Source organism: Diprion similis, chromosome 6 (assembly GCF_021155765.1).
Source record: "Diprion similis isolate iyDipSimi1 chromosome 6, iyDipSimi1.1, whole genome shotgun sequence".
Taxonomy (NCBI): domain Eukaryota; kingdom Metazoa; phylum Arthropoda; class Insecta; order Hymenoptera; family Diprionidae; genus Diprion; species Diprion similis.
In genome coordinates, this window is record NC_060110.1 from 18085499 (window position 1) to 18110527 (window position 25029).

A 25029-nucleotide genomic window follows, 5' to 3' on the forward strand; every position below is an offset into this window, starting at 1 on the left:
CATAAAGAACCAGGTAAGCTCAAACGAATTAACTAGCCGAATTCTTCCTGAATGTTTGATTGAATGGAATTCGTTTCAAAACAGACTCAACTGCTTTCCATTTCTTATCGGTACGATTGAATTTTAAAACCTGTATAAGATTAAATGAAAATCGGTCCGTATACATATTTATACGTAAGTTTAATATCGATGCGATAACTGAGCCGGTCTGTAATTTATTACCCGCTTGAAATAATTCATTTGTAATTCAATACAAGGCACTAATTCTTTAATTTACGCGTGTCACGGCTCACCGATACGAAATTTTGTTTCACAAATTTTTTGTTGCAAATAAGACTGCCGAGTGAGTGACTACGTGCAGATTAGCGTGTAAAGGCCATGCGGACCATGGATGGGTCGTACATTCAACTTTGGGCTTGCAGAAGTGGCAAGGTTGAGGCTGAGCCTGAATCACGTGGAACTTGGACCACCTGTTCTTTGTTCTTTTACTGTAATTTGGCATGCACGTATTCATTTTCCTTGCCATGACTTGTCGGTGCCCGATCATCTCGTCTCCGAATTGTTAATGACCTGCTGAACGTAACATATGTGAAGGTAAGTAAGAAATAGCTGGCAGATAATGACGGGAGTTCGAAGGCGACCATCATGCTTCGCAGAATATGATGAGCATTTCCACGCCGAAATTACAGTCCAAGTACTCAAAAATAATGCATGAATGAGATCGTAACGTTCGGCTTGACAAAAGAAAAAAAGGCGCTGCTATTATTTCGAAGATTGTCAGTGTTAACTATAAGTTCGTTGTTCCTTGCGTGCGGGTGTATACAAATTATGGCAACATGTATTCTTTCAAAGTTAAAATAAAATTATTATTCGACATATATTTATCGTCGAACAGAATCAATGCATTTGACGAAGATGGAAAACTGCCTACTTACGGATGTTTACGCGGTAAAATTTTGTTCGTTATTTTCTATGAATGTATCATGATAAACAAGGTCAAATCACACTGACTTGCTATTGATTGGGATCAAAAGACGATGAAAAATGATACATCGATGATTAACGTTCAAAATACATATAAGAATCGTATATGAGTGGGTTACCTAGTTAATTGTTTTCTTTCAAAAAGCCATAACCCATTTCACGTTGGTCACATAGGCCTTCCTGCAACTTTTCCATCTTCATCAACAGTATCTGAAAATGTGTGTATCAACACGATTATATGTATATTTATGTACACACATTGTAAAAGTTTTAATACCAGGGTGTATAAATACCTTCTGACAATGATACTCAACAATTTTGTACTATGAAAAATGATTACATACGGATAGATGTATGCTTAAGTATAAATAATCAATGTACAGATACTTTCAAAATCTGCAATGCTGCTTGTATATAAAAAGATTGTTTGAATTACACGAATTGGAAATATGAACCAAGGACGTTATGCGATTGAATATTGGTTTGTTGAAAAGTTTAAGTGATTGCATCGACAAAGTATGGAAACGGAAGACGATGGCTAATTTTTAACACTTCTGCACACCTTGAACTTTAAAATAAATTGCTGCGTGACGTCAATTTGCAACCGGTTTTCCTGAAGCTTATGGCTTTATGATATCACTTAAATCAACGGAGTGACCATCTGCAGTATCGCGAAACGTACATACGTTACTAGAAAATTTTTCTCTAATGAATGTGCTGGGCATGCTGCAATTTTAGAATATTTACATTGTACGTATTTTAGTTCATAAAGTATTCCATAGGTTAGTTTATATGAAATAATGGCCGACATATATTTCTAAAAATAATTTCCCATTATTGTGCTTGATTTCAGATAAATCAGTAATAACAATTACTCATCACGTAGACCTGTTCTGTTATAAAATTTCAACAACAGCGCCAGTGAGATCAGATAGTATCCAAATCACGAAAAAAAAAAATTCTTCGGGGCAAATTTCAACACAATATATTGATGGCACCAAACCAAGTATAAAATGGCTTAAATTGTTCGACGAAACATATACCATTTCCATTCAAATTATTCGAAAATATTCACTTTCGTTCGTCCGTTTACCGCCTACCGTTATAAAATATCCAGCCACCTTAACGAGTTTGTATAATGAATAATTATGAGATACAAATGAGGCTTAAGATTTCGTTCGTATGTTTAATTAACGTACTAAACAGTAGAACTGGAAAATTTTTTACCGTTGTATTTTGCAAGGACTGAACTGGAGCTACCTATAATCAAAATAACAGGCAAACGTTTGTACAGCAGCGCAATCGTTGACAAATTATCCATACATGCCGAGTCAATTTTCATGGAGTTTACAGTGACGAACATTTTGTATTATTTGCGACCAGATTCCACGACTGAATTCAGCCGGTATCTCAAATACGACAAGTTAATGACAAAAAATTCAACGAATTCCTTTTTGAAATCTTAGTGCTAAGCTATTCGAAGGATGGGAAACTTTGAGAGCACCCAAGTCGACGGCATGACCGATCAAAGGGCAGCCCGCGGGACATCGTCGTTTTTTGGCGTAATTTGTACTCGAGATATTCTTCTCCTGTCTGACTATGCTCCTCGGAAAATAGTGAACTCCTCTCCTTTGCCTGGTGGCGCACGGGGGGATGCTGAGGACGAGGTCCTCACGATGAACCTTCCCCACGGGCTCGGGAAAGAGTCTTTCGTTGAGGCGAAATTGCTGGAGAGAGCCGGAGGACCGAGAGCCGAGTAAGGACGGACAGGAGGCGTGCGTGTCGAAGTAATTCTTATCGCGAAATTTCCGAACGTCGTTAACCTCCGAGTCAATCTCTTCTTTATCGGCTCGTTCTCCCAAAAATTTATCAGCCCGATACTCCGAGCAGGCGCAAGATTTCCCCTCGTCTCCGAGGGATGGACGAGGAACATTCCCGTCCCCGGGAACGATCCGAGCGGCTCTTCCATCCGGCGATGACGACCGGAAGGCCGCTCTGCGTTCGCGACTCCTGAAACCCGCCGGCTTGTTCTGATCGCTAATTGACTTCCTAGACGCGATGGTTTTCTTGGGCAGCGAAATCTTCTTTGACAAAGCCTCGGCGTCCACACAGCGAGGGCAGTTGTATTTTCGCGGTAACTCGATCCCGCCGTTCCGCCTCTCGTCCAGGGACTTGGAATTCGCTGGAACGTTGCCACTCGAATTACGCCTCCGAGGTGGCGGACTCGGGGCTCTGGGAGTTCCGAGCTGATTGTCGCGCAGGGTGTTGATCTTGCTCTGAACTCTCCGCAAAAATTCAGACCTCGGCGTGTAGTCGATCTTCTGGGCTCGCTTCAGTGTCGTCGTGCTCAATGGCGGCGAGTAAACGGGATCCGGAGAGTCTCGCGGCGAGCCAGCGTCGCCGTAAACCGCATCGTCGGTTTCGCGGAAACTCGGCAGGCAAATCGGTACGTGTCTCGTCCGTGTCGATCTTTGGTTCGCCTTCCGGGTCTGGAGCACCGTCGCCTGGCAGTAGCATTCCTTGACGACCGGGCGTCGCGGCGGCGACGGCTTCGGCTGTTTCCTTTCAGGTTTAACCACCAGCAGTCTCCGGTTCGCGTTCATGTCCGGCGCCGAGACGGATTCGTATTTCGGCGGGAATTGCTCGGGGCAAAGCAGAGCGCCGACACCACTAGAGTCGTTGCGCAACTTCCAGACGTCGAAGTGGCGCCCATAAGCCGACCGGCGTTTGCTTGTACTGTGCGAACGGTATCTACGGAAGTTTCATGTTTTCATATAATTTACTTTACAGATATGTCACGAAATCTTTTATGCGTCAACTTACGAGTCCTGAGAGCGAAGCTTCTTAACCTCCTTGCGGACGATTTTAGCGTTCTCTTCGAGGCAGGTCAACAGGGCGCGACTTCTACTGCGTAAATTGTCGATTTTTACGCTGAAGGAAGATGCCATAAACTAGTGGCGTACGATTTTGTTCATTAAATGTTAGCGAATTTTTGACATTTCGGCAGTATATGGACACAGATTTGACGCGCGTCGCGGTTGTAAACAAAAGAGCGTCGCACAGTATGGCCACAACATTAGAACGAAATTCTATTTTGTTTCAATAAAATTTTTGTTTCATTTATTTCTTTTTCCCATTTTCAACGCGCGCGCGGAAGTTCTGAAACTTGTTTGATTTTCGCCTATACAAATTTACGACGTCGTTGGGGAGCGGACGGAAATTTCGCCAATTCGGATTTGATTTTCATCCAATATTACAAATCTATCGCGTCCGTTTATAGGCCGCTTCTATGCCGACGCGCTCGACTAGACGCTCAATTGATTGGCCGACCCATGTGTGTGAGATGTGGAATGGTGTTTAGCGCGGCGGCCATGTTTTTACAGAGACGCCGTGTCGCTGTCGACAAACAACACTGAAAACCAACCACGAACCCGAACCGAACCGAACGAACGACACGCGAGACGCGAGCCGTGGATTTTTCTTTTTAACGATGCCTCGAATAAAGTTTAGTTTAATTTAATTAATCGGTGTGAATATTCGGCGAGCCTGACGGCGTCCAGGTGGATAAAGGAGGATTGAACATGTTTAATAAATAAATATGTGATAATTGTACATAGGGGATAACGTGAAAGTGATGTGATTTTGAATAGCAGCGTCCAGTACGCGTATAGTTTTGTATTTTAGGTTATAAAACCACCCAACGCTAACCGACGGCGTTATTTCGTCGGGATTTTTTTTCTCACGCAATTGTGATAACCAAGCTGTCGTGTTGTGCTCCTACTCGTCTCTATTTTTTTCTTTTCTTTTTCTTTTACGTTTTTCTCGATCGTCGACGTTTCTAACCAACTATGAATTATACCGATGATAATAATACGCAGGGCTCTCTCCCACAATTTTCCGAAATCACGTCGCGGTCGAATGTCGTATCTAATTCAAGTTATTCAAATTCTTCTGCTGCTGTTGCTGCCGCTGCTGATCCTGGAAACTTGCAAGGGACCCAGACTCCGGTTTACACCAATCCTTCTACAGGACTCCATTCAGGAAAACAGCAGTTACTCACTGGGCAGGTTAGAGATGAATCGTATTCGATTTATAAACAATCTCAACTCGACACTTTGATGCGAAAACCACTTGGGTAATCTTAAGCTGATTTCAATATCCATGTATCAATACTGCAATTCAAGTTTTAGTACGGTTCTTATCGTTTATTCAGAAATAATTTTTCCCCCTGTATCGAATTTTCTCTGCTCGTTGGTGAGATCTTTGACGCTAACCAGCAATGGGCATTCTGACATTGTTACGTGCTATCAAGTCTATGAAAGTCTAGAAGATGATAGAGAAAATTGAAAATAATCTTGGAATCGAAAGCAAGATGCACGAAAACCAGTCTAGACTCGTTTGGTAACTACTTGAATTGAGCCATTACCGAAGCATAAGTATATCACAGAGATATGTGGAAAGATTTTCATTCAATTTTTAACAATCAATTTTGTGCCAAGTTTGTCTTGTTTCTGTCAACTCATTTATTTTTCAGATTAATCAGCCAGGAAAATACCCTGGAACAATACTCGCATGGCCAGACCATAATACCCTGATGCAACTCTGTGAGAAGCAGGGTATGCAGGCGTTGAACATTCCAAATTATACACAGAATACTGCCACCATTCTCAGCGTCCAGCCCAACAGTCTGCCGGTACGAATAATACCGAACATGTATTTTCCTACCACGTCGGAAGCCGAGTCTGCCTCCATAAAGCACGAAGATGGTACAGAGGTGGAGAACTCAAACATGGTAAATAATAGCTAGAATTTTGCTTAATCTTCTTTTCCTTTTTCATTCAATTCAAATTGTTTCATTCATTTTTCGTTTTCCCTTGAATTCCATAGGAGTCGCAGATACAGCTGCAGCAGCAGAGTTTGGCAATGGCTGAGTACCTTCAAAAACTGCAAGCGACGACGTTGCCATTGACCTTGCAGCAGTTGATAAAATTGCAGTCGGAACAAACGCAAATTAAGAAAGAAAAATCAGAAGTACAAAAGAGTATGGAACAGCCGCAAAATATATTAAACATTCCTACCGTTCCTGTTTTACGCAATGGCCAATTACAAAGCAACGGTAATCCGTATATTGGCTCTGAGAATATGACTATGATAACGATAAATCCTCAGGACTTGAACGTCCACATGGAGGGACATGATAATGATAACAGTATGCAATCAATAAAAGTTGAACAACAGATACAAACCGATTCGCCTAAGACTGAAAAAAAAATGAAATTTAGGGCTAAAACTGGTGAGATTAAAGTCACCATTGCCCTCGATGGATCTACGCTATATTGCTGTCCTGAGTGCAGCTTGGCCTTTCCTGATAAAAGTGATATTGAACAACATATCCAAAATCACATACAGGTAAGGCTAAAATGTAGTAGTTATCTTGTCGAAACTTACCTCAAACGTGAAAAAAATATTAGAATCAAACAATTGAAAGTTTGGAAACAGACTTGGTAATTTCATATGGCACCGCAACCAATATTTTAGTTATTTAAAAATGATGCAATTTCAGGAACGTAAATATCAGTGCAAAGAATGCGGAGCAATGCTGAAACGGAAGGAACATCTGGATCAGCACATGAGGGGTCACTCGGATGAAAGACCGTTCAAATGTCCGGTCTGTATGAAAGCCTTCAAACGGAACGAACATCGTACTAGGCACTACGTCATTCATTCGGGTGATAAAAACTTCACGTGTAACGTGTGTCACAAAGCATTTTCGAGAAAGGATCACTTGAATAAACATACGCAAACTCATTCTGGAGTTAAACGAACTAAATCGAAGAAGGATTCTGGGTTCGTTGACTCAAAAGAAATGCTTGACAAAATAGCAAATATTACCCCCAAACAGGAAGGAAACTTTGTACAAAAAGACAATTCGAATTTTATAAAACAAGATAATCATTTTGTTCAACATATACAAAACCTTCAGAAGGATCCGAACTTGATACAAACGTTTTCCGCGTTTAAAGAACAGGCGTTAAAAGAAGGAGCTTTAATACAGCAGCTGGCTGTGAATATGAACGAAATCTTGCCACAGAATACGAGATATTTAATGCCATCATAGTTTTAGGTAATATAAAAAACTAAACTGGAGTAGTTTTTTTTAGGATTTATGCAAGAAAAGAAAAATTGTCATTAATTGTAATATTGAATTTCAAAGAGCAATAATTTGCTAGCAATAATGTTATTGCTCAGGTCGGCTAATCCCGGGATAATCTTTGACTGAGGTGCGCGACCTTAACCCGTTTTTATTGGATCTGGTTTGCGTCATGAGCAGGTATATACTGAACTGTTATATACTGAACTGTTATATTATACAAACCTTGAATTGGTAATGATTGCAAATTTGATCAAACCTGATCTGATAGTGCGTAATTTTATTCTTCGATAGAGCGCGTGCTTCCGTCACGTTATCACGATTTGACGGCCAACTCGCGAATCAAGTGAGGTTATCTTAATAATATATCATAGCTGTTAATATCGACGGTTGATGTGAAGAATCGGAGAAACTATGGACTGGCCAATGTCCATAGATCACAAGACGGTGACCTATAGTTGTTAGACTAGCTTTAAAGAAGATAATTTGAAAGGATCTAGTCTACAATCACAATAATAATTGAGTAATGATAATTTTAAATCGATGATTGAGCCAGTAACGTTTTGATCTGCTTTTATTTATAGGCATTTTCGAGATTTTTTTGTATTAGGGATCAGCTGATAATCGGTAACTCACTTAACTATGTAATTAATAATATACTTTATTAATTTTAATATTGTCATAAAGTTAACAAAAATTCGGAGTACCTTATTCCATACGCTGACGTGTGATTTAACTTTATTCAAATTCATCACGTCATCGTCTGATTAACTCAATAGATTGTACAAACATGATTAGGCCGAAGCTGGTCTTTTTTAAACTTTTTTTTCTCTCTCTCATAATGTAATCGGACGATGTTCCCACCAGTGTATAATTATACAAGTAATCATAATAACGATAGTTAATTTATCTAATTCTAGGGATTCCCTTGCGTCTTGATAATTTTATGACGATATAACGTGTAATGTACATCTCATAATACTGCATAATGATAGAGCCAAAGATCTTACATATTCATGTCAGTATTTGACTGTAATTTTTATTGACTGTGAATCGATCGATTCATTTTTAAGAACTTTTTCGAGATTGACTAGACTATATAATTTTTTAAACAATCATTTAGACAGTGATGATGTATTTTACGATGTAGGTACAATACGTTTTACTCAACAAAAGTCTTGTTATGTATAATATTGATACTGATTGCCAAAAATCACATACACATGTATTTTTCTGATCGAGATATTTTGGAATAAAAAGAAACCTAGTGAAGAGTTGTCGTTTCGTAAACAACAGTGAAAATCAACGATTATACAGTTAAACCGAAATTCCATTTTCCAATCCGTTAATGCGCCGCAAAGACGAAGAGCCAAACTCTTTTCAAAATACCCCCCAGATTCAATAGACAATATTTTTAATTGCACGAACAGGGTAAGTATACAGCATATTTATTATTTATACAAACAGCAATAGTTTCTTACAACTATAAGATTGTATTACTTATCCTTCTAACGTAATCGATACAATATTCGATCCATTACAGAGTGCGGATTTTGCGGAGTCTGACGGCGGATAAAAAATCAACTTCCCTTACATCCTGTTTTTTCTCATCTCTCGACGGAGCACATCTTACTGCTTTATGGCCTGAGCCACCCTGGTGTAAGCCCCGTAAGTTAAGCCGAGGAGACTTCCGAGCCATTCCAACAAATGTCGTCCAAGAGCCGCTGGCAATTGGAGAGTCGTCGGCGTCGTAGTTTCGACGACGCTATCGTCGTCCGAATTATCCTGCAGTTCTAATCCGCCGACGCTTTTCGGCGCCTCGATTCCATCGAGCCAGTTGTCCTTCTCCGATTTTTCCCCAGCTTCCGGGGCGGGAGATCCTCTCGATATTTCGTTTTCCTTCTTGCTTTCCGTATCGAATGCCCGCCCTAAGGTGAAATCGGATTCCTTATTGACACTCGAAGCGGTTGGCAGAGGGCTGATCACGTTCGCCCAGATCAATTTCAGCGCTTCGACGTCTGGGTTCGGCTCATCGTTTGACAAAATTTTCTCAACGTTACTCGTGTCCTCGGCTCGGTTGAAAACAAAATTATAACCAGCTCGTAGCTTGCCAAGGAATTTGTCGAGCGGTTTTATGTCGTTGGTCCTCTCGTGAAATGCTGCCAATTCTTTAACCGGGAATAGCTTCGTTATTTGCGGTTTACCCTGCACTTCTATCAGAAAAATCTGAAATCCACAGACAATTATCGTTAACTGCATTTCCACAAACAATCTACAAATCTAAAACACGTTTTGTATTAAAATTAATCTGCTACTCCGTGGAATATCTTTCACTATTTTTACACAGCTGTTTATTTTTTGGATTATATTGGGATACTTTAATTTTCGATTAGTTTCGATCGAGTAAATATTATACTTCCGTACGTGGTATACCAGCCAAGTAATAACAGTACATTCTGTTTTCATTGTATCCCAACTTGAGAGTGCCCATCCGGACCCTTGTAATACATCACGTCTATTTGCTATATTATCCTCGTATTGTGTACGTAGGTTCAATTTCTTATCCCCACGGATAGTGGAGGAGTATGGGGGACAATTTATAGAGATAGGAAAGTCCAAGAGGAAATCATAGCACGTGACAGTGTTATTCGGAACATCGCCGGGGTGAGAATGTAATAATTCATGAGGAATTAGCCAGAGAGACGCAAGGAGTACAGGGTGCATCGGTGAGCGATTTGCGAAAAATTTTGCAAATTATTAAAATTCGTATGGAAAGATGTATTAATACAATAGGTACGCAAATTATGAAATTAGGTAGCAAATCATGAAGAGATCCGTCCACAAAAGAGGATTTCGAGCACCTCGAATTATTAAGATCTAATTATATTAATGAATATAATCAAAAGTTGGCTGAATTTCACTTGGGCCGTGTCGTGCTTGATTAGCAGCAACTTGATTATATACTTGACGTATTGCGGAAAAATGGGTAGGCGTCGAGGCTGAAAGGATATTTGGCCTTTGGCGACACCTTCGTCTAACAAAGAATCACTCAAACTATACGAGTAAATGAATTTAGCGCGCGGGCGGTTTCATGGTTTGATGTATAAAATTGTCAGAGAAACCGGAAAACTAAATTACTTTCTGTTACTTGCAAGATATTTATGATCTACAAGTGCAAATGCTAAATCAATAAAATGCGGATGTCGTAACTTGCTGAAAAATAATAACTAGTTTTAAAGTATTTCTTCTATTGTGGCAGTTTTTGTACGGTATATAAAAATAAGAAAGACGTCAAAATTTTGTTTCAACGAATTTTTTCTTCAGTACCTGAATTTGCTCACTGTAATTTTAATACTTTATTCACTAGATGATTAACATTTTCTGCATTACCTATATTTTTTTTACATCATATATCGTTAATTAAAATCGTCCGGTGTGAATGTGTGTCAGTGAAAATAATATGAAATTCTGCAGATAATTCATTGGCATCGGTTTACAAATCATTCGATTACTAAATTATACGTGAGAAACGTTCAAGTATACACTTATGTAAATTTGAAAGAATTTTATGCCAAATATGCACCTCATACCAAATCTTGAAGAATTGCATAGTCGCGAAATTATACGAAAGTTTCGAAGAGGTAACAGTATTATAATTTTCGTATTGAATTCATGAAGTTTTTCTACGTTTTCACGAATCATTAATTATAACAGAAATTTGAAATTTAAGAGAATTTAAAAAATTTTTAATCAGATATTTTCCTCACATGAAACAGGTCTCGAGTACTTACCTTTCTTAACATTAAAGACAATTTAAGAAAAGAATTTGAAACACTTACGCAGAGAACACAGTATCCGATTAAAATCTTCATGTTAATAATGTTGTCGAGCTTATGCAGGGGCACGTGTCGCGAAAATGGCAAATTTTTGTATAAAATCACTGCAGCTGGACGATGGAATATTATTTGAATGATAAGGTAGGTGCTTTGGATTGAAATAAAGGCACCTCGAAGCGGTAATCGAATTTATACCACTGCGCAATGCAATGGGGTCGGAAAGAAAAAATCGTAAGTGAAACAGTAATTGAATCTTGTTGTATTGTGTCTTTGTCGCCTACGCCCCTGTCCTTAGACAAAATCGTCGGTTCGGAATTACTCAATACATTTGCAGCCGGGGCACGTAATTTGCACGCGCAGTCGTCACCTTCCAAACCGCGTTACTCAAACTATAAATAATAATTGTTTTTTCTGTTTGGTGTTATACTGGGTCAGGGACCCGTAGAAAAAATATTTACAATTATCAAAAATCAGTGAAATTCACCCTGTGACATTGCACGGATCGTATTTATCTCCATACCGCGTCTCTGGCCGTTCAAAATATCCTCAAAAATGAATTTTATTTTGTTAAAAATACAACGAATAAATAAAACTTCCGCAGCTTCGATTTATCAAATTCGATTTATATGCGATATTTAATACCCGATTGACCGTCGCGACTTAAGCTAGTGTCTTAACATTTTTATGCAACATATTTGCAGGGGTTTACCATAAGCTGGTTGTAAACCAAGAATGCACACGTATCTCGTTAACGATTGATAATTCAAGGCGCGTCGCAATGACAATTAGAGAATGGAAGTGAGTAACGCGTAATCTGCTTTGCTGCAGGAAGAACAGAATTTAAGGAAAAGAAAAGAAAAGAAAAAAAAAATTGCACACGTATAATATACCGCAGTCCGACAAACAATCGAATTATTTCTTTTCCACTTATTCTTTCATATGCACCGCGACATGAAAGTGAGTAAGAGGAGTTTCCAAAGAATTTCAGCCATTGAAAATCGAATGCGAACGTTTGTATACGGCAGGAAGACAGGATGTCGCGATGCGTGTAGTGGCCAGCAAGGCTCGTGACACGGTCGTGTTAAAACCCATTTATTATCATAATTAACTTGTTAATATTCACGGTAGGCAGCCCGTGTCAGTGAATATTCGCATGACAAACTTCGGGCTTCATTTTAATTACGGGTATGACGACGACGGAGCGAAATTCTGATTGACATTTGCCGTAGCGGATGAAGAACGAGGGAGGTTCGTATATCGGGCCTCCGATGCGATGTGTAAAAGGTATAATCCATGCAGGCTTCGCGAAGCCGGTATTGACCCTGGAACACGGTTACGAAGCAGCTAACAGCAGGAGGTATCGATTCAAGAACAGCTTTGACAATTAGCCCCTCGCAAATAAACGCGCGATTCGCAAAAACTCGAACATGATGTGCTGCAGAAAGTGTTTTGGATTAATGTGGAATCCCCGTAGAATCTGGCAGCCTGTAAATGAATGCAGATTGCAGTGCGAATTCCCAGCGGGATTTCAACACCCACACACGTTTGTGCAGAAGGTACGAACCCTTGTTTTGTTCGGCGTGAATCAGAGCGCTAGTTGGCAGATTTACAGTTTGGTAACAACCTTTTGCGTATAGTATCTACACATGAACTTCTCCGCTCCTCGTGGAGCGCAAACCGGGTCACTTCTAACAACTTTCAAACTTCCGGAAAAGTTTTCAGTGAGCAATTGAAGGGACCGTTATGAGTTAAGTTTGACAAATGGGGAAGACTTTATACATGAATATATACTGTTAGAGAAATTTAACTAAATGTAATGTCCCAGCAGGTCCACTTTAAGTTTGTGTTATTTTTTACATCTCTGTTAGTAAATGTGACGCAAATTACTGTAATTTTAACGTTTCAATTGTCGTATCAATATTTAATTTGTACTTTGTACTTTTCTTTTCACTTCGTAATACATTAAAAAATGATTAAATCAATCCAAAAATTTTAGTGGACTTGTTGGGACATTTTTTTTCTAACCATGCAAGGTATCGGGTATCCTGAAATATCTTTCACTTTATTGATTACCACCAAGTTATAGATACAGATATGTTCTGGTTGTAAGTGGACTGTTGATCAGATTCGAATAACTACTAGAGTATCGCTAGATTAAGGTTGTTAGAAACGTTTATACAGAAATCACTGATTTGCAATTTTAGAATGACTTTAAAGGAGTTGAATTTCCATAACGTGTGTAAATTTTTTTTTGCCACGGCTTGAAATATTCGTAAAATTTTTCAAAAAAAAAAAAATTCTTTCACAATACATCATGATTACTTACATTTTATTGAGTGATTACGAGAGATTACTTGACAAATAAATTTCACTATGTATGATTAGATGATTTCTGAGATTTCATGTGATTTCTTAAATTTAAAATGAGATTTCTGTAATCATAAATGATTGCTCTCATCTATACGAATGATTACTAATGCATAATTTCATTTCATCATTACTGATTTCAGTGTGATTTCGGGGGTTACGAAATCATATCGAACGATATCGAGACGATGATTACTCAATTGGAAGTAAAAGTATAATGATCTGACGCTACATTTACAGGTGAAATTTTCATAAAACGATTTCCTACAGCTAGTTACTCCGGCGGAAATTTTCTCTCTCCCACTAAAGCCAATTTTTTAATCATAACATTATTTATTGAGCCTATACAGGGGCAGTCATATGGTTGAGACACAGTTTCTTGTTTCACAGTCTTGCGTACATACATGCGTGCATTGCAGTAATTATACAATATAAAAGTGACTAAATATTAAAAAATAAAGGGCACAACGAAACAGTCAACAACAATTTAGCGCTGCGAAGAGGCCCTCGAGGTCGGATACATGGTTCAGAGCACGAAGCGCATCGGCAAGACCTGGTTTCTGAGATCGGTGCTCAGCCTGCTGCCCGGGTCCTTCAGAAGGGCGATCATCGCCCTCGTTTTTACTATCGCATCGTATCTCATCAACTCGTTTTTCTCCATAACTTTCTCAAGCAGTAATCTAAGCTGAACGCCGGCTCCGCCGCCTGAGGTTTCCTGCAGGAACTTTAGGACCGTGTCCGAGTATCCGGCGTACATTGCGAAGCCCTGCTTCCTCGCGTCTTTGCTCATGACGTCGTAAAGCTCGCTCATCTGGCGAAGGGTCGAGCTGGTGGTCGTGTTTCCAGCCCTCAGGAAGGCGACCAAACTCGGATTCGGCACCTGGTCGACTCTCTCGCCGAGGAGCGTGAACCTGACGAAGTAATATGGAAATTAATGAAGAGTTTACTGTTATTCGAAGAACAAGTTTTACACATTTTTTATCGATTGGAATTTTCCATCCAATCGAAACTGGCTACAAATTATGCTATACAATCACCATTAGCCTTGATCCAATGACAGAATTGAGCAAGTATTAATTGCTGTTTATAGATTCAACGGTGACGCAATGGAAAATGTGTTGATTAACCGTGAAAAAAAATTGGTCAAGTAAACAGAGGAGTTTCGATGACACGGAATAGTTAACACGTAATAGCATTGAGAACCATTCACGTCGAACTCAAGCCGTATTTGTCGTTCATCATTTCTACATGCGATGTATTATTTTATGAATCGTAAAACAGCAATTTAACGAAATTACGACAGGCGGTGTAATTAGGGCGTTTGCTCTTGCGATTGAATATCATTTTACAAGATTCGGTGGTGGTAATGACTCGAGATGGAGTTTAATAAAACTAGGTCACGTTGCATGGAAGTGAAATACGATTCATGGAATAAACAGGCCTGTTATCGGCTAATAACAGCCCGCGGTGCAGGAATAATTGGGAGCTGAAACGAGATAACGAGTAAAAGTGAAAATTTCTGTAATAGATTTACAATTCGGAACTGCTAGCACGCCCAGTTGGTAATTGATAGGGACGAGGTAAGTAATCGCAAATACCTCGAGGCGGTTATACGGTTAATACCGTGTCAAGTGACTCACGTTGCTAAATAACTTGATAATTCATTTATATCCGCACGATTCCTTCACGATTAACGATCTTGCGGAAAAGTATAGCTAATATTCACGCAGGAGGTACACGTCAGCCATGATAAACCGTGCAAACGGGGAATCATTTTAACGTAGGTATACCTGCCTAGTACCCGAGTAGAATACCGAGGCTCATCGTCGGTGATATTATTCAGCCAAATATCCCGAGGCGCATTCAAATATTAATTCGAAGAAATGAAACGTATTTCAGAGTCGGGTGTGATTTTAATGAACGTTAACGATTCTTCCACCTAAATAAACGCGCTTGTTTTTTGCGCGAGTTTACCGAAACGGAAATGTTAACCGGTTAATATTACCCAGAAATTCTCAAAGCGGAATTAACGAGGTTGGTGACCCAAAAATCGGTATTTTTTTATTAATATTATTATGAGATAGTCAACCGTTGGGTGCTTATCAAATTATTGGATAAATTGAGCTACGAAGATCTTTTTGAAAATACAAAATTCCAAATTGATGGAATTATTAACAATACCCTTAGATATACTTAGATGTTTCATTTTAAGTCGTTTAGAAATGGTTAAAAATTTAATAGATTTCTTCGATTTCAAAAGAATATTCTCTGCAAAGTCGCTTGAACAGTTTTTCTTTGTCTTATCGAATTTGGAGATAATGGTCATCAGCATAAAGCGAATAAAGTGAAATCGAACGAATCTAATAATTTTATAACGATTTCGAAGCGATTTGAAAGGCAGCATCGAGATCCAAGCTTTTTCCTATAATTCCAATATTACCTTATTTTAAATTTCCAAAGCGATCTTATTTCGCTCTTTACGAATATAATAACAATAATTCCGACTATTTTATAATATTGTAATGAAATAATAAAATGTACCGATTTTCGGTCAATCAATCTGCTCAACACGAGTGCCATCAGATTTGGCCAACTTAAACATTATACAAGCTTTTCTTCGTTTCGCGTACACAGAACCAAATTGAAACACTCACCTCGCATCGTCCTTATCTTCGTCAGATTTTTCCTTATCATCGGCCGGAATGTAATGTCCTGGATTCTTTGCCTCGATGCACTCGGTCCCTGAAGTTGAGACCATTTCCGGCGAAGTTTGGGCGACGTCCTTGTAGCCCGACGAGGATGTTTCCATGATGTTGTAAATCTGCTTGACAACGCTGTCGACGGTCGATTCTTTAGGCATGTTAGCAACGAGTTGATAGCCTGGTCTACACCTGCTAACCGTCTGTCCATCGAGAGGAAGATGAGCGTTACTCTCTTCCGGCACTTCCTGATCCCTCTCGGGAATCTCGTAGTTGGTTTCCGGTAGCCCGTAGACAACTTCCGATTCCTCATGGTTCGCTTCCGGAGTCACAGCTTCACCCCCGCCAATCTGGCCGGAATTCTCGCCCTGCGGTTTCGCCATTATCAACGCCTCCTCCTGGTACCGCTCGGGTGACACGAAGTACTTCTCCTCGTCGGATATCGTCGACGTCTCGACGTCGCTTCGCGTTTGTACCTCGGCGGGTAACGGTTGTCTCTGTCCAGGGGGATGCGGACTCGTCGACGGTGTGCGTAACAGATTTTCCTCCTCCTCTTCGGCAGCGTGTATCTTCAATTCACCAACCGCGTGGAATATAACCTGTGCGACGAGAGAAAAAAGGATCCTTTGAGTTTTATGGGCGTAAAATATGGCGGAGGGATGTTTTTTCGTTTCCAAGTATTTTTATTAATGAATAGTAATTAATGGTAGTAATGAATATAATAATAATAATAATAGTTATGAATTTTTCACGTTTCATTGAAATTCCTCGCATCCGCGATTCTTGCATATATACATAAATATATACGTTTTTGATATTCGTGACATCTTTTATTTATCAGATTCAAGCGTGACCCAGAGTTCACCAGACGGTGAGTCCTGCGATGACAAGTCAACTGATGCAGACTACATTACGGATCCATGGCTTCTTAAAACTTACTTGCATCGCAGCCGGCATGATGGCATTGGAATAGACGGACTTAGCAAAGGCCGGTCCTTTCCTCACGATCGCAGGGGAAGCCTAGAACAGGTCATACAAATCGTATGTAAATACAAAAACTTTATATATTGCAACATAAAAAATTAATTCTTTCCACAACCATCGTGCGAAACTATAATAATGTGCGCAATAGGTATATAATTACTACCGCATATTAGATAATAATTAATCTGGCCGATAAGATATAATTATAGTTACGAATTTCAAACACTTACAAAATTCTGAAATTTAGATATAAAATGAATATGGGACTGGACAATAATAATAATAATAATAATAATAATCTCGATGGTGAAAAGGGTTCATTGGCCAAGCGTGCGTAGAGTGTGCGTGTCGGGTGGTACAGGAATGTGTTTCCAATTTCTTTAGTCACGCAGAAAATATATTTTGCACGCATGTCCCGATGACCACGAAAAATGTTTTTTCGTCCAGAAAAATGCCTGCATTCATCGTTCATCATTTTCACTCACAATCAGTCTCTGACGATCAGGTACAGGAAGAATAAAGTCTAGAACATGCCATGCCCAACATGATTCATCGTGCCATAGAGATCTAATCCGGCTTTAAGATTTGGTTCGGCGATACCGATATCGGCTCAAATCGCATAGCGAAGTGTCTCGCGTCCGTGAACAACACATGACATATAAGTATAAGAAGGGCGATGACTACTCAGGGTTAGTTTTACACTGGTATATAGTTAAGCGAAATGTCAAGCGCGAAGCTCTCGGCCGAGACACCCGAGGGAAATCAGGACTACGAATTTATGTATCATTTTCACATTAATATACCTACACGTGACATGCGTACAACCACGTGTTTCATGTTACACCCATATATACATATATATATATATATATATACATATCATACGTGCATATATGGAAATATACTCGACGGCGTAGATAATCACGTGCAATGACGGATAACAAAGTCCCGGCGGGCATCGCGAGAGATCCGTGAAAGATTTTCGAATAATTTATATGTAAGAGTAAGTGAATCCAGGTGGTCTCGATGTAAAACCTTGACAGTTAGAATGACGGCGAGGCGAATCAAAAGGCAACGCGCATAGCTACGGTGACCTGGTGCAACCGTTTAATTCTATATGGATTTGGAACATGATTGCCTGCCCACCCATCGGTACCCTGCATGCTCGAGATGATCGGGTATGGCCGTTGAAAATCAAAGCATTGCAAAAGCATCCCACACATGTACTTTATTACCTGGTAATCGACGTTGGAGTGTCACGCGTGTGTCTAGGTAGGTACTGAACAAATATTTTTCGTTTCTTCGTCTTCAAGAAACGCGGCAGATTAATGGAATTCAAAATATCATTTTCTACTTCTTACCTCGCAGCCGGATAGCCGAAAGATGTGAAAACAAATTATACAGAGTCAATAAGAGAACTTGAGAATTGTGGGTAAATATCACGGTAACATTACCATCGGTACAATATATGAAAGAGTTAAAAAAGCATGCCAAAAAAAATTAAACAGCAAAAAACAAACAACACAATCACTTACCCCGTGAACGACGAACAGGATGAAAAGGCAGCACACCAGTCTCATGATTATTACCCACGCAGTACGTCCAGTTTTAGGTTTTAGATCCGATAATAGGTATAATAACGCAAGTCCAAGAGACCTCCCCTCGATCCTCGAGGCTGCAGCTCAAATCCGTCGATCCGTCGAAATCTGCAGCGTTGATTTTCTGTCGCTGACAAGCTGTGCTTGACGACAGGCAGGTTGGTAACTCGAGACTGGTCTTCTTGAAAAGACTTCTCTTGTAACGGTTTCGGAGCCTCCTATCCCACCCACACATACATAATGTCGTGACTCACTCACACACCCTGCAGGTTACAACCGACTTAATTGAGATACATACACCGTCTCCTTCGGGCACGTATTACACGCACGACGTGCATCCGTGATACGTATGTTCTACGCAAGTAACTCAGTTTCACGCGTCCGTGTATCCTGACTAACGATTCGAATATTATATTCGTGTATAATGCGGATACAATGCGATATATGTATGATACATACGTGTTATTGGTGATCGCGATGCCCGGAGGAAAAGGATATTGCCAGTCGGGTTTTTAACAGTGCCTTGGATCAGGCGTATCTCCCTCCCTCCCTCCCTCCCTCCCTCTCCAGCCCTCTCGCTCTCGCTCTCTCGGTCTCTCTCTGCGCAAACCAATTGTGAGTTCGAAGAAAAGAGGATTGATATATTCATATGAATATTGTACCGTTCCTTAATGTCGTTTTGTATTTTTTTTATACACAAGGGGAATCGAGTCGTTCATTTTACGACGTGACTACGTAATCGATCGTCATTCGGTATTCGTACGAGCTCGTTTATTACCTCATACTGGTGTTTTTACGAAGACTCTCGGTGTAACTTTAAATTAACTTGTCGATTCTGACGTTTGTTGCAGTTTTAGCAACTTCCAGGCGTTTTGGTGTGCCGGTATAAAGGAGGGAAGGAAACGTGACGATCCAAGGATATCTACACCTTTGAAAATGGAAATATCCACCCTTTCTGTGGGCTGTATAATTAAAGAAATAGATGAAACCAGCAGGATGATAAAGTCAGCTGCCTTGTGTCGGGGACAAATTCATTCACTGTCAGTAAGAATGATCGTTCCTTGAACTCGGGAGTCGGATCGAAGGTTGAATAATAAACGAGATATTTAAGCAGCTGGCGTCTGATCGATTTGATAAAGGTTTAATGGAGGATGCAGGAGTTCTACCGTAGGACGTGGGTTTTATGACCTTGCTACGGATGCAGGCTTCAACGATGAGATTGAACAAGATATTGTAGAGATGAGGGAACGCGCAGCCTCGAGACAAGTCCGGCAAATCTCAAGGACAGTTGGCATAAGGTGTAGGTATGAGCGTTATACCCAACGCGTATACCTTATTATACATGTTCGATGACGCTGAGTCGCCGCAGAGTTTGCAGTCTGCTTAAAACAGCAGGACCGGTTATATTATCGTCGAATTTTACCTTTTAAATTCCTGTATTAATTTACACTCGTTTATGTACCAACCCAACAAGAAAGAAGGAGAGATGGCAAGAAATCCCGCCAGCGAACCTGACCGACTTGAAAGGACTACAAGAAGAGAGGAAACATGTTTTTTCCATGAGATTCCATCACACTCTTTGATCACGTGCCGCTCATTTTCTTATCGAAATACACCTTTTCTGATGCAACATAGAATAGCTTTGTACCGAAAACTGGACCTGATTAATTCACCCCGTGTTTTTCTACTGGTGCATGTATTGCGTATAGAGACTTGAAACTTGGTGTCTGTGCAGCAATGTCGAAGGACCATCGAGTTTCTCCCTTTCCAAATATTTTCTTCTTCCTGATGAAACCCAGCAATTTGAATCTTCGCCTATTTTTGTACCATCAATTGTTCCAGACGTTATAAACCATTCGATGTTCTCTCATAGTCAGTAGCTGTTTATAGTGATCGATTTCATTGGAGCATGGAACCATCCTTCCAGGAACGTCGAAGGACCATCGAGTTTCTCCCTTTCCAAATATTTTCTTTCTCCCGATGAAACCCGGCCGTTTGAATCTCGCCTACTTTAGTACCATCAATTGTTCCGGACGTTATAAACCATTCCATGTTCTCTCAGTAGCTGTTTACAGTGATTGATTTCACTGGAAGATGAAATCATCCTTTGAGCCGATGGGTAACCGAGCGATCTAATACAGCCCACATACCGTATAGTATTGAAAAAACGAAATTGCTCAAGGCTCTTCGATATCTGTATACGTGTAATAGACCATAACGCAACAGACGGCAGGAACGGATATTGCGGTGAGTTAATCCCGTTAAATTTATCTCTAAGCGGTGGATATGGGGGCACCCCTATAACATCGCATCGGTCAGTGCCGATAAGAGTCTATAAAGCGGACGGGTTCGACTCGCTTCGGGTTAGACTTACGGCAAGTATACGTCCAGGAAAAGCATCGACGGAAGTTTATTGGCAATCGTTAATTGCCGAAGATCACGGAAGGAAGTAAACTCCAGCCATGCTGTCTATCCTGTCGCTGTTCTTACTGCTAATTCTCTCGGTGAGAACACCCGTCACAAACTTTGTTCAATAAAAACACTGACAATCTTTCGTTTCCAATGTCTGTTTCCAGAGCGCGAAAGTCGATTCCAAGCCCATCGACGGCACCTCGGAAACGGGCGTAGGGAACGAAATAGACACGGGATTGCAGGGGGATTATAAGAGGGAAGCCGAGGTTGGAGAAGTTCCCGGACCCTCTGCGAGGACGTCGAACGAGCAGTTAACATCCAGCGCGAAGAGGGTTTCGCCTCCGACGTCATCGTCCTTGTCGGAAAAGGAAAAGTCGACTAGCACGCGAAATGCCACGGATGATAATGGCGCGCATCGACAGCAAGGACTTTCCTGGATCCTCGCACCCTTTGCGCAGAAGGTCCAATTCTCCCCCCAAACCTTCTTCCAGGACAGGATTGGACAGCTCAAGGAGAACTTGAACCACCTCGGCTCGATCGTTCCCAACGAACGAAGCAACGGCAGCAAACAACTCGCTAATGGGCCCCTCGCCAATCTGATTGGGTTAAACGACTCCGGATTTTACACGAACAGGTTTGATCCTGCCGGGTTCTTCGGCGGTAACGGATGGTTCGCAAATAAAGGAGGCATCCTTGGTGGTCCTGGAGCCTTTGTTTCGACTGGTAGTTTTCTTACGGACTATCCGACTGCTTATAGAAAATAACACCGCGCTGTGCAACGAAAATCATTCTTCAACTTGACCTGACAAAGTGGAAACTTTTTTATAAGTCTTTCGGCATGTTATGTGACCGAGGAAAGCTTACCGTTCCCAGAAGAATGTGTTGAGTTCAGTTTATATGCTTGAGATGAAGCTTGATTTTTCTAGTAGTTTATGGATACATCTTTCGATTCTGCCTTCCACGCGAGATCGTAGAAACTACGGGATATAATTTCCGTTGTAACTAAATTAACGATGCAACGATGTAGATGCATATACTCGAAAGAAAGAGTCATCGATGAAAATTGCAAAGAATATCATTTCAAACATTTGTTGATACAGAATTTAGAAAAAAGAAAAACAATGAATTAATTGTATCACATTGCCTGAAATAGTCTACTCGTGTGTTGAAAACTTGATGGTTCCAACTGAACTTTAACTCCCTGGTGAAATTTGATGAAATTTCACGTACCTTGCAAGTTAACAATTAAATATGATAAAAATCACTCACTTTTGGACTGTTTGCTACGAATATCTAAAACAATTCTGATAAAATTCAACGCTTTTCTTCACACCATCAAATTCGCGACATCAAAATGTAGGCACATTAAAAACATTCATTCGATTCCTACGACAGGATTTCTTTTTGTGACTACAATTTTCCGCCTCATGTAAAGACCTTCATTCAAATAATGTATCGGTTGTTGTACGAATTTGGTTAAGTTTTCATAGAACGAAAAGTAATTTATACATCTATTACAACCACCGCAGTTGACAGGGAGTGAGAGAGAGAGAGAGAGAGAGAGAGAGCACGCAGTATTATTGGCGAATGAAAATAAATCCGCTAACTCTCGGAAGTCTTAACGGTGAGTAAATTGAATAAGTATACGACGAAGTCGGCCACAGTAACGCTCACAATCAGCAGAGGTAAACTCTGTTCACGTTATTTCAATTACGGCATTGAGATCACCGGGGATTCGCGGAGAAAGAGGAGATTTATTCAATTCGTAAACTAAAATAATATGTTGTGGGAATTGAATCCACGGAGGGGATCGGCCATTGGCGGAGAAAAGTTTAGCGAGTGATAAAACTTTCAGAGTTTGCGGATAGTTTGAAAACTATAGTGGGACGCTGGAAGCTTAGACTCTGGAGAGCTTAAAGCTGGCCGTTAACTGTTATAGGTATGACATGTAGATATATGCGGAGGAAAAGTTCGTTTCAGATTCGAAAGCGAACAGTGTGGCGCGAGCTCGTTTGCGCGAGCTTTACAATTTTAAGAAAACTCCCCCTTCGCCTGTTTACTTGGACAACTTCCGCCCTCTTCCTGGTTCGCTGAGGGTAAAAGTTGTTAATTAATCGTTTGGGGCGTGTGATCTTCAGTATCTGCCTCGCTTATATACTCGCCATTCTTTTTGCCCGCCCTCCGAGCAGTGAGGTTTTTTAATATCCTGCGGAAAAGTTAACGGAAATTCCTGATTGCTTTGATTCTAGCAGCTTTAATGGACGAGAGAAAAAAAACACACACACACACATATATATATATATATATATATACGTAGCTTTTGATATTTGAAGAGCGATCTCCTTTCTTCGGTTTATTATCAGCCTGCAAGATTGAATTGTTTGCTCAGTTCCTCGGCGGAGATTGGTGATTCGTCACGAGCCAATTATCTAATAGCTGCCACGGTCTCGCGATGACGTGGCAGGATTGTTGACTGTTCAATCAAGATTATTATCAACATATAGCCGCGATTGAAATTGTCACGCCGATGTAGTACTACGCAATTTATGTAAATAAACGGTTCCTCGCGAAGCTTATAGATTAATTATACCTACACCTACCTACGTTCGTCGAATGATCACTCGTTCGTAACACAACCGCCATAAATTGAATTACGCAATTTCCTTCGAACGATGTCTGCGACCCACTTTCCATACACAACTAATTAATTATCGTTCAAAGATTCGATTCTGAATTTGGGGATAAAAATATCCGAGGATGAAACAATATTTTTCAAATAAATACATCTTAGCTGTGAAACCGACGGGAGGAATCAAAATTCCCCGATGATATTGGAAACGCGTAAAATTTGTATACACCAGACCCAGACACTCGTTTCATTCCTCCGCCTGCAGGGAAAAGGAAAGAGGAGAAACGAGGTAAAGGAACGGGGGGCGCGATCCTCGAGTCAAGTTGGCACCTGACCCCTTTCGACCTAATTGGCGACCCATTTCTCTGAATCAAGACACCGCCCTCAGTGCCAAGCAAATCCTTTCTGTACACGCCAAGTCAGCAACCGAGTCGAGGGCTGTGCCAATATCTGAAGAATGTTGATCACTGTACCCGAAGTATCGGAAAACATTTGTACGATAAAAACGTACACCCCTGATATCGGTGATGAATATTAGAACAAAGTGATCGAGTGATATCGTTTCAGGGAAGATTTTTTTTTTGCGGTCAACCAAATTACTTACCTGATACTTATTCTCAAATTTTTCTAATAAATCAATCAGATGACTTCCCTCCAAACGTATTATAATAATAACAACAACAACAATAATGATAATAATTAAGGACGTAACCGCACACTTCTAACGTCTCTCTTGAAAATTCACTTTTGGTTTCAAGGGTGCAAATACTACTCCGACCTCGTCTTTCCACGGTACCGTGTATGAATAAGTAAACTGGCGTTCTTCGCTGTGGAAATTATACATATATCACCCCCACGAAGTTCGCTCGTCGAGGTAGGTATAACATTTTTCTGGTTGACTGTCGCAGCGTTTATTCGCGTTCATCCCCGTCCACCCTCGCTCACTTCTGGCCAATGTCCCCCATATGTGACCCCAGATTTTTCCGCCACGCATTCGCCCGTCCATATCACTAATCGCGTAAGGTTGGCCAACGCGAAATTATCGGAATTTTACCCCTGTTCGGATGTTCATCCGAAATCAGCCCTTTCTGTACGAATCAGAGCTTTCAAGCTAGAAATTAAACGTTACCGTGTGCGTGGAACCGATGACAGGTAGGTGAGCGAGCTGATAGGAAAATAAGAGTTGTACAAAGAGAGACAGAGAGAGAGAGAGAGAGAGATGAATGGAGAACACGCGCAAACGTAAAAAAAAAGGGAAAGTTGTCGATGGGGAATTTAATTATGCGGGAGGCGGACGAACGTGCGTTTTATCCTGCAGGTTGGCACATTTACGTTTACCAGTTTCTTGGTAAAAGGTAAAACTAACGAT

General features: G+C 40.5%; 5 protein-coding genes across 5 annotated transcripts; 2 read left to right on the forward strand and 3 right to left on the reverse strand.

Moving 5' to 3' along the window:
- Positions 1-1548: 1548 nt before the first annotated feature.
- Positions 1549-4162, reverse strand: LOC124406814. The gene is made up of 2 exons (XM_046882425.1): positions 3808-4162; positions 1549-3735 (listed from the first exon to the last, which is right to left on the reverse strand). The coding sequence occupies exons 1-2, from the start codon at positions 3930-3932 to the stop codon at positions 2424-2426; spliced, it is 1437 nt and encodes a 478-aa protein (XP_046738381.1). The 5' UTR covers positions 3933-4162; the 3' UTR covers positions 1549-2423.
- Positions 4163-4372: 210 nt separating this feature from the next.
- Positions 4373-7161, forward strand: LOC124406812 (zinc finger protein 880-like). Its single transcript, XM_046882424.1, has 4 exons — positions 4373-5051; positions 5519-5776; positions 5872-6393; positions 6548-7161. Exons 1-4 carry the CDS (start codon positions 4833-4835, stop codon positions 7100-7102), a joined length of 1554 nt encoding a protein of 517 aa, XP_046738380.1. The 5' UTR covers positions 4373-4832; the 3' UTR covers positions 7103-7161.
- Positions 7162-7673: 512 nt separating this feature from the next.
- LOC124406815 lies at positions 7674-11214 on the reverse strand. Its single transcript, XM_046882426.1, has 2 exons — positions 10975-11214; positions 7674-9361 (listed from the first exon to the last, which is right to left on the reverse strand). The coding sequence occupies exons 1-2, from the start codon at positions 11005-11007 to the stop codon at positions 8765-8767; spliced, it is 630 nt and encodes a 209-aa protein (XP_046738382.1). The 5' UTR covers positions 11008-11214; the 3' UTR covers positions 7674-8764.
- Positions 11215-13827: 2613 nt separating this feature from the next.
- Positions 13828-18953, reverse strand: LOC124407764. Its single transcript, XM_046884262.1, has 4 exons — positions 18557-18953; positions 16977-17057; positions 15993-16636; positions 13828-14249 (listed from the first exon to the last, which is right to left on the reverse strand). The coding sequence occupies exons 1-4, from the start codon at positions 18599-18601 to the stop codon at positions 13865-13867; spliced, it is 1155 nt and encodes a 384-aa protein (XP_046740218.1). The 5' UTR covers positions 18602-18953; the 3' UTR covers positions 13828-13864.
- Positions 18954-20768: 1815 nt separating this feature from the next.
- LOC124407765 lies at positions 20769-21933 on the forward strand. The gene is made up of 2 exons (XM_046884263.1): positions 20769-21123; positions 21196-21933. The coding sequence occupies exons 1-2, from the start codon at positions 21082-21084 to the stop codon at positions 21793-21795; spliced, it is 642 nt and encodes a 213-aa protein (XP_046740219.1). The 5' UTR covers positions 20769-21081; the 3' UTR covers positions 21796-21933.
- The last annotated feature ends 3096 nt before the right edge of the window (positions 21934-25029 follow it).

What these genes read in the sequence shown, in the direction of transcription:
- LOC124406814 (XM_046882425.1), bottom strand. Translation starts at nt 3,932, where the DNA reads ATGGCATCTTCCTTCAGCGTAAAAATCGACAATTTACGCAGTAGAAGT. An exon ending in AAGCTTCGCTCTCAGGACTC is followed by an intron (nt 3,736 to 3,807) that starts GTAAGTTGACGC and finishes AAACTTCCGTAG; the next exon opens with ATACCGTTCGCACAGTACAA.
- LOC124406812 (XM_046882424.1), top strand. Translation starts at nt 4,833, where the DNA reads ATGAATTATACCGATGATAATAATACGCAGGGCTCTCTCCCACAATTT. An exon ending in AGCAGTTACTCACTGGGCAG is followed by an intron (nt 5,052 to 5,518) that starts GTTAGAGATGAA and finishes TTTATTTTTCAG; the next exon opens with ATTAATCAGCCAGGAAAATA. An exon ending in ATATCCAAAATCACATACAG is followed by an intron (nt 6,394 to 6,547) that starts GTAAGGCTAAAA and finishes ATGCAATTTCAG; the next exon opens with GAACGTAAATATCAGTGCAA.
- LOC124406815 (XM_046882426.1), bottom strand. Translation starts at nt 11,007, where the DNA reads ATGAAGATTTTAATCGGATACTGTGTTCTCTGC. An exon ending in TCGGATACTGTGTTCTCTGC is followed by an intron (nt 9,362 to 10,974) that starts GTAAGTGTTTCA and finishes TGTGGATTTCAG; the next exon opens with ATTTTTCTGATAGAAGTGCA.
- LOC124407764 (XM_046884262.1), bottom strand. Translation starts at nt 18,601, where the DNA reads ATGAGACTGGTGTGCTGCCTTTTCATCCTGTTCGTCGTTCACGGG. An exon ending in TCCTGTTCGTCGTTCACGGG is followed by an intron (nt 17,058 to 18,556) that starts GTAAGTGATTGT and finishes GACCTGTTCTAG; the next exon opens with GCTTCCCCTGCGATCGTGAG. An exon ending in GAAGATAAGGACGATGCGAG is followed by an intron (nt 14,250 to 15,992) that starts GTGAGTGTTTCA and finishes TTACTTCGTCAG; the next exon opens with GTTCACGCTCCTCGGCGAGA.
- LOC124407765 (XM_046884263.1), top strand. Translation starts at nt 21,082, where the DNA reads ATGCTGTCTATCCTGTCGCTGTTCTTACTGCTAATTCTCTCG. An exon ending in TCTTACTGCTAATTCTCTCG is followed by an intron (nt 21,124 to 21,195) that starts GTGAGAACACCC and finishes GTCTGTTTCCAG; the next exon opens with AGCGCGAAAGTCGATTCCAA.